Source organism: Suillus subaureus (genome assembly GCF_016647635.1).
Source record: "Suillus subaureus strain MN1 chromosome Unknown BJ212scaffold_34, whole genome shotgun sequence".
Classification (NCBI taxonomy): domain Eukaryota; kingdom Fungi; phylum Basidiomycota; class Agaricomycetes; order Boletales; family Suillaceae; genus Suillus; species Suillus subaureus.
In genome coordinates this window covers 221,553-230,316 of record NW_024538590.1, presented here as the reverse complement: position 1 = coordinate 230,316, position 8,764 = coordinate 221,553, and the positions used below count along the sequence as shown (strand labels likewise).

At 43.5% G+C, this 8,764-nt stretch overlaps 3 protein-coding genes across 3 annotated transcripts; 2 read left to right on the top strand and 1 right to left on the bottom strand.

Annotated features, from left to right (window-relative positions):
- Window positions 1-3,833: 3,833 nt before the first annotated feature.
- BJ212DRAFT_1484485 (uncharacterized protein) lies at window positions 3,834-5,064 on the top strand (the record flags this gene model as incomplete). The annotated part of the gene is made up of 6 exons (XM_041340804.1): window positions 3,834-4,074; window positions 4,131-4,313; window positions 4,379-4,468; window positions 4,515-4,528; window positions 4,596-4,971; window positions 5,015-5,064. The coding sequence occupies 6 exons, from the start codon at window positions 3,834-3,836 to the stop codon at window positions 5,062-5,064; spliced, it is 954 nt and encodes a 317-aa protein (XP_041189192.1).
- A 74-nt stretch (window positions 5,065-5,138) lies between these two features.
- Window positions 5,139-5,579, top strand: BJ212DRAFT_1279530 (uncharacterized protein; the record flags this gene model as incomplete). Its single annotated transcript, XM_041331500.1, has 2 exons — window positions 5,139-5,277; window positions 5,332-5,579. Coding segments are annotated over 2 exons (387 nt in total), but the record flags the coding sequence as incomplete, so codon positions are not given.
- Window positions 5,580-6,537: 958 nt separating this feature from the next.
- BJ212DRAFT_1484484 (uncharacterized protein) lies at window positions 6,538-7,370 on the bottom strand (the record flags this gene model as incomplete). Its single annotated transcript, XM_041340803.1, has 2 exons — window positions 6,538-6,827; window positions 6,863-7,370. 2 exons carry the CDS (start codon window positions 7,368-7,370, stop codon window positions 6,538-6,540), a joined length of 798 nt encoding a protein of 265 aa, XP_041189190.1.
- Between the last annotated feature and the right edge of the window lie 1,394 nt (window positions 7,371-8,764).

The window sequence follows — 8,764 nt, the reverse complement described above, 5'->3', positions numbered from 1 at the left end:
AATATACCTAAATTTGGACTAATTTGACAGTGCGGGAATTCTGACAACAATTTTTGCTTTGTTTCAGTCGGTTCATATTTCCTCCCTCCCTCACATGGACAACTTAAGAAGTGAAACAACAAAGCTAAGGGCTGCACTCACTGGTCAGATCACTCAAATTATGAGGGATTCTGCAAACACAAGTGTTTTTAAGGAGGGGAAAGTACAATCTCACCTTCTACACAAGGCAAGGTATGACAGTTCATCATTTAACATTATGTTTTGACTTGCTAACCTGTTCAGGTTGAGAATTGGAGTGCAACTGAACAGTTGCTTGGCAACAGCTGATGCCCCATCAAAGTGTCCTTCCTCGATATCTAAATATGAAATAAACTAAGCAGCGCTCACAATTGCTTATGCAATGGTAAATCCTTGTGAGTTACATACATAATAACCAATTTACTGGGGTTTTAATCTGAGTGGCAGATTATGTAGACTGGGATGTTAAGAGATATGCTAAGATGGCAAAGTGCTCTCTACCCAAGGCAGACTGGTTCACCCTCCCCAGAAATAGAATGGCTACAGAAATACTTCCCACCAGCAGCAATAGGCAAAATGTCTGCACCAGCAACCATTGTGGACAAACATGGTAAAATAATGATGGTGTACTTGCCTGGTATCTTGTCAAGATCTTGAGTTGTAAGTCCTCTATTTGATGGGGATTCCCTCTTGTAACATTAATTATTTGTAGGACTATGTGAACACAGCCACTAAGGGTTTACGAAAGATGCTTCTTAGAACTGTTCTGACTTCATCGGCCTCAAAACCATCTTGGCGATCTCAAGGCTTTGTTGTGCCTGAGGGAGGGGGAATTTTCGGAGCAGGAAGAGTTACAGTATCTCTGGCATATTTTATGCAAAGACATGAGGTATTTGTCTAATCAAAAACATCTAGCTAGTTCTTGCTCATTTTTGCAAAGAATTCAAGACCCATTGGTCACATCTGCTTCATACTCATCTGCAGAAGTCCAAGAGTGGCTTGCTGCCTTATCAACTACTGAATATTTTTGGAATGCAATTACTGCTACCTCGGCTCCTGGTCTATTTGAAGCAGGTTCCACTGCTATTTTGGAAGTTGTACAGCAAGTCAGGGGGGTGAGTAAACCAGATCTGGCAGTGCCCATGTCTCAATGGCCCTCAATCTTTTCTGGATTGGAAGTAATTGCCAACCGCATCACATTCTCTCACAGAGACCCTGGTGGGGCACATTCACTCTTTGATCTTTTAGTGAGTTTGGGTAGTGGCCATGAGGCCAAATTGACATTACAAGATATCGGAGCGGAGCTGGATTATCACCCTGGGACCATGGTCTTCATTTCAGGGAAGGTTCTGGAGCATTCTATTGGCCCATGGATTAAAGGAGAAAGGCTTGTCATTGCCCATTTCATGAAAGATAAAGTTCATTCTAGGGTGGAGGTGCCAAGACCAGCATTTCCAACACAGGACTTTTTTTTGCAGATAGTGGGAAGGCAAACCTAGGAGGGGGGTGGGGGGAGGGGGTGAAGGGATAAGTCAGGTGTTTGAGCATACGTACTAGGTACTAGATCTAAATGAGGTAGTAGTTTAGCAATTTCTATGAATGATTTTGTCAATTACAATCAAAATATCAAGGACATCCTCTTTTGCCTTAGTAACAGTATGTCTCCCCAAAAAAAAACTTGCCTCAAGGCAGCTACATTTTCCTTCAAAGGAAGAGGTTGATTATCCAAAGGCAAGGACCTAGATGTCGACTATGTGTCTCACAAACAAGTCGTTGGAAAGAAAAGGAAGATGACCTGGGTAGAATCGTGTGCTGATGCCCTCTACAACACTGCCCCAACACCATCTCCTTCCTCTAGCCCTCATAAACAGGTTAGAGAGGAAACTCAAGGCTTGCCAAACATTCAGGAGGAATTTGATGGAGAAGTCCTCGGTGACTTTAATTCATATACAGAGATCCAATCAAGAAAAACAAAGGTGACAAGATTGATGCATAGAAATTTAATTTTATACTCAATTAAGATCAAATGAACTAGACTCAGAATGACTTTATCCAAGAATATCTGCCTTTCCGAGACACATACCTCAATATCCTCCTTGACTTGGAGAAGCCCTCTGATGTCTTGGAGTGCCAGTCTTGTCAGATCAGTGAAGGGAAATTCCATTGTTTGACATGCAGTAGGGATCAGACATTGTGTCATCCTTGCATTGTCAAAACCCATCAATGTTTGCCCTTTCACAAGGTTCAAGAGTAGACTGGAAAATGCTTTGAAGACAAGTCACTCGAAGAATTAGGTATTGTCTGGTATATGGGCCATGGGGGGCAACCGTGTCCATTTTCTGAAGACCCACAGGCATGGGAGGATGTGCATTGGATGCAGAGGCTGGGTCTGTGCCAATGGAGACATTTTCCAGTTCAACTACGACATCCACCTTGACCATCATACATTCAACTGGAGTGTTTTTGCACAATGTTGTTTGGTGTGGTTGTCCTGGGTCTAAGCATCAGCAGCATCTGCAGTTGCTGAAGGCCAGGTTATTTCCTGCAAGCATCACTTGACCTCGAACTGCCTTCACTTTTGAAGTCTTAGATCATTTTCTAATTGATGTGCCTGGAGTGCAAGACTTCAGCATCAAGCTTCTTTGAGAAAATTTGATGCATGACCAATCACTCATTCCCTGGTACTGTTCCTGTGAGAGCATATAGTTATTCTTTTCAACAGTTGGACTGACCATATTAAATGCCTTTGCTGGCTAGAATTAATATCAGGAACTCATGAGGGTGTCACGTCTATGGAGAGACTTGATGAGCTGAAAATTCTTTGGATTTGGGCATGACACTAGGGAGAAACCTGGCAAGGGTGATCTGGCTTGGTTTTGCCCTTCATGTCCTCAGCCTGGCATCAACATACCTGATAACTGGCAAGACAAGTATGAAAGGCAAGTCATCTATTTGTGGTTTGGATTATAAGGAAGCTGGCTTTCTCTTCTATGCAACAAAGAACATTATACTGACTGGCCGGCTGTGTGCTACATGTTGTACACAAACTCTGGCCTTGCTGGCTTAGTTTCTAACAAAGCTGGCCAGTACTGTATAGACAGGCTGTAGACCTGGGCCAGCCAGCCAAACTCTGATATTGTATTTGGCTGGCCAGGACTGTATAGACAGCAAGCAGAACCATGCTGGCTGGCTAAACTCAGATAATACATTGTCTGTCAACTCATTGAACTTATACTTATTCTTTACACAGTTGGCTCATTTTGCAAAGATTTGTTGTGGATGGAAACTTTACTGCTCAACATATGACTATGAAAAAACCACAGTTAGACATCAGTCTTTCAGATGGTCTTGGTTATATGGTGAAAGATAGAGAATATTAGACTCATCTCTCATTGGCTGTTGAAAGTAAGGAGGTGAGTTGACCTGTAGCAAGGGTATTTGACTTTGCTTGACAGCCTGTATAGCGCTCTTCTTGTAGCAATCACTGAGTGATCAACACCGCCAATATCAGCAGGAGTAATCTTTAAGTAACAGGGGTAGGAGCAACTGCCTGTGCTCAACATGGATGCTTTGTTCCACACAGCATAGTTGATTTCCAGAAGGGCAAAAGGTCTGTACATCCTCCTAAACAGCACATTAAGTGAGCTCATAGGATGTTTAGACACATGAACATTGACTATTCAATATCCAATGCTTTGAATTATCATTTGTCTGGTATAGACTCCTCTCTCATTATTTATGATGTGGGGTGTCAGTGGAGTATTAATTTTTTACAGAGAGTTGCTGAGAGCCAAAGCTTATCAATACCAGAAAATATGCAGATCATCCCTGCGGTTGGAAAGTTCCATCTCAGCGCTCACAAATTGGCTTTCTTTGCAAGGTACAGCCTCAACTTTGTTCAAGGTGCTGGACATGTTGATGGGGAGATTTTGGAAACCCTATGGGCACCATTCAATAAGATTTCCCCAACTGCTCAGTCAATGAGTCATGCTCATCGCCAAGAAGTTCTTGACAATCATATGAGAGACTCAAACTGGAAAAAATTAGTTGGAATAAGTAAGCACTTCAATCATGTATATATCAAAAACTGTGGTTGACACTTAAAATTCTAGTGAAGACTCTCTTGACAAAGTATAAACGTGCTCTCAAAGGTGTTGATGAAACAAAGTCTCCTTTTGATGAACTGTCCCAGTCTCTGAATCCTGAGAAGATTTTGATGTGGGAAATTGATGAGAAAAAGGCTGTGGAAGAATGTGGGGAGTATCTTGACATCTACCAGTTGCAGATCAACAAAGGTAAGTGCTCACAGCTCTGTCTGGGTCTGAGGCTTATAAGACATCTAATCTGGAACTGAGTTCAGCCCCAACTATGGCAGAGATTCGGCTCAAATTAACTGAGTCTGAGAACAATGATGACAGACATCCAGGAACAGTATCTTGGCTCATCACTGGTATCAATCTGGAGGATTTACAGTACATGGTTGATTGGAACAGCAGAATGGCTTGACAAAGTGCTATTTTAGGGATGCATTGAGAGCAAATATATGACAACTTCCTAATGATGCAACCTCTGCTCAGAAAGCTTCTATAGAAGAAAAGCGGCAGAGATTGGCAGCTAGGATCACCAAATTTCATGAAACCACCAATGCTATGACTGCTGGCATGGATCTTGATATTGGAACAGTGCATTCTGACGATCCTAGATTCTGTCATACAGATAACAATGGTAATGAGTGGGTGGAGGTTTCAGATGAAGAGATCTCAGAGGATATAGATGAAGAAATCCTCACAGAAGAGATGGGTATCTGGATGCCATCTTCAACATCACAACACAATAGATTGACTCTTGGGCTGGGCCCCCTCCAAGCTGAAGAATTGGAGCTTCGAAAAGGCCAAGCTAATGACTGCCTAGAAAACCTTCATATGGCTCTCGGTCACAAGGCCCTTATCTATCGTCAGTATTTTCGAAGTGCTGATTCCACATGGGCTGGCACCAGGTCAAAGCAAGAAGCTCATCGATGTCAGCTCAAAATTGACAAATATGTAAGAAGCTATCAGAGGGCAAGGTCAGCAATGCAACGTCTAGGCATGGATGAAGCTACCTTGGGCAGTATTTATTGAGAAATATTGCCCACCAAACTCAGTATTGACAAAGAGGTGACAGAAGAAAATAGATTTGGTCAAGGGTCAGACAGACTGGCTTGGTTTTGGAGGGTGAATAATGGCAATGAAGGTCAAGAAGATGCTTGGATGGATGAATGTAAGAACAAAATTTTATCTCAAGTGCAAGTCACTTCAACTCACTCTGATTTAGTCTATAGAGTCAACTGGTTGAAGGCAAAGGCTAGATGGAGTAGATGGCAGGAGGAGTTGAGTCTGGTAAGACATGAAATGGGTTGGACCATAAACTGGTTCAAGTATCACCAGAAAGAATGGAACAGAAGGTGGCAGGAAACGACTAGACCTGGTCATCAAGCCTATGCTTATCAACAGGTCTTGATGTGGAGAAGGTTTGCTCAGGATGCTGAGAAGGCTTTCAATGGGTGTGGATTTGTACTTTGATATATTATACCAACACTCCTGCAAATTTCACGTTGAATGACATGTTGTAAGTCCACCTACTGGGCAGTATTAACTTAAGGGCTGCAAACCAGCCAGCCTAGGCCTACATGTGTAGGACCATGGCTGGCCAGTTTGCTAGTGAAATATAAGCAAACCAGCCAGCCATGGTTTTACATACATAGGACCAAGCTGACCAGCTTGCTAGTGAAATATAAGCAAACCAGCCAGCCATGGTTTTACACACGTGGGGCCAAGCTGGCCGGCTTGCTAGTGAAATATAAGCAAACTGGCCAGCCATGGTTTTACACACGTGGGGCCAAGCTGGCCGGTTTGCTAATGAAATATAAGCAAACTGGCCAGCCATGGTTTTACACATGTGGGGCCAAGCTGGCCAGTTTGCTAGTGAAATATAAGCAAACCAGCCAGCCATGCTCCTACATACATAGGACCAAGCTGGCCGGCTTGCTAGTGAAATATAAGCAAACCAGCCAGCCATGCTCCTACATACATAGGACCAAGCTGGCCGGCTTGCTAGTGAAATATAAGCAAACCAGCCAGCCATGTTCCTACATATGTATATACAGGCTGGCTGATTCACTAATGACTACATATACTAGCCAGCTTGATCCTCTGGTTAGTACACTTAAGGACTACAAACTGGCCAGCCATGGTCCTACACATGTACATACAAGCTGGCCAGTCTACTAATGAAATCAGACTGCAGTAGATATATCCTACATATACCAGCCAGTGGCTAGTATATGTCATATGATATATCGGCTGGCACTGATACTACATACAAGAGATTGGCCTATAATACCTCGGCCAGCACCAATCCTACATGAAAGACATTGGCCTACTATACTTTAGGCCAGCACCAATTCTACATGAAAGACATTGGCATACTATACACTGGCCAGTGCCTATCCTACATGAACAAATGATATTCAGGTGATAATCAGATAGTACACCAGCCAGCACTTGTTCTACATGCACTGGCCGAGGACTGGCTAGCCATGATTCTACAACCTTTTGGCACATCCAGGGCAGGGGTTCTATGTAAGGAAATGACTGAAGTATGTGGTATAAGCTGGGAGAGCAGCACATAGAAGTCAGGGAGGGCACGCAATAATGCTTGGACGAGTGTATATTCATTGCACTTCCACTCCACAGACTTGATAACCTTGAACTGAGCTTTGATATCTGTTATCTCCTTAATAGTGTTGGTAAGAGAGTCACTGTCGGAAGCTTTGGGAATATCAGTAAAACACTTTTTTTCCCACCACCAAAAAATGGCTGGCCACAGCTTGGTCCCTTCTGTACAGAGCTGTACAGAGCCCACAGAGGCAAAGTGATTTGCTGATGAAGATCAAAAACATGGCCCATAAGGCTCATAAAGTGGATGCTGACAGACACCTGATATTTGTCCTCCAGTGCCTTCCAGATAGTGGCTGGGTCAGTGGCACCTGTAAAGTGAATCAGGTCACTTGAATGGACCGCCATGCTGAGTAATCCTTTGGTTATACTCTGGCATTCCTGGAATGAAACGATGTCCACACTTGCATCGTGGGTTGTGAGGCATTTATTAAAGTCGTTGTCAGACTCAGTGGGACTTTTACTTGGGTGCTGAGGGCCCTTTTCATCACCAGTAAGGAGGCGCCAGAGATTGAAGAGTGAAAGCCGAAGGTCCATAGCCATCACCCACGAGGTGTAGTTTGAGCCATTGGCATCTAGCAGAGAGTGAGGAAACGAAGTGGGAATTTGAATGTTGGATGCAGAGATAGTGGACATTGCTGGTATAGAGTGATATGTCAGCGATGGCAACAATAGAATGGGAAGAGTGAGCAGATTTGGCAATGAAGGAGTTGAGAGGACAGGAGTCAATGGTGGTGACAGTGGCAAAGGAATGAAAAGGATCTGCAGATCAAGCGGTGATAGAGGGCGGCCTTGTTCCAGTTCGGGAAAGGCCAGGATGGCTCAGATAGGCTGAAAAGAGGGAAGCAAGAACGAATGTAATGCCTAGTCTGAGCCAGGGCTCATAACCTATCAAAAGGCAACAAGACTCGGACTAGGAACAAGGAAGGGACTCAGTCTGGGATCAAAGACTATTGATAACTATAGATCATACCTAGGAACAAGGAAGGGACTAAGTAGGATCGTAGTTAGTAGAATATATAGAATCATAAGCAAGGGATCTTACCTCAGTCTGGGATCAAAGACTGAGGGAAATCATCTGACAGAAGGAAGAATCAATACGCTAATTGAGATGGAGAGTCAAAGAGGAACATGCGTCGAACATGTGTAGAAAGGAGTGATTGTGTATGTAAGATAAAATACATATGAATGAATGCCATCTTGATACCTTGAACATCCATGGACCCTTCATGATGTCTATTTTGTGTAGTCATAGCCAACTGGCACCAGAACAGATTACTCTGAAATTTTCTCTCCTGCGACAAATTGTTTTCCCTTCTAATCACACTTTGATATTCACTCAGACAGTTGCCAGAGACTTGTCTCAACTTCGCCCTGGCGAAAGCGGTTACCATGACAGAATCGAAATATGTTTCTCCTGGACTGCACAGGTTCGAAACCTGCCGATAAATCATTTTTCCATCTTATCATACCTTGACGTTTATTCATCAATAGTTGGTCGGAGAGGAATCACAAGTTCCTCCTGGGGAAAGTGGCTACCACAACGGAATTGAAATCTGTTTCTCCTGGACTATGCAGGTTCAAAACCTGCCAACAACTGACTTTTTTCTATTAGAACAGGCTTTGAAGACTCACTCGTGGATGATTTCCTTGGAGGTCATCTCAACTGGTCTTAGCCAGGTGGTCACCGCAACAGAATCGAAATCTGTTCCTCTTCAAGTTGGACTGCGCAGGTTTGAAACCTACCAACAACATGATGTTTTTTACTCTGGCACAAGTTTGAGGAACATGGGGAGGACATGGATTTTTGTCTTCTTGCACAACAACACCTACATCACGAGTGCCCCACAGGACAGCATGATGCAGAAGTGGAATGGTACTGTGACACACTAACACAGGGGGTCTTGTCGTACAACAATGGAAAGGTGGTTGGAACACCAGGTTTGAAATCTGCCGATAACAAGTCTTTTCTATCGGAACACCTTGACATTGACTCATGTTGTTTCCTTCAGTGTCCATATAACTGGCCT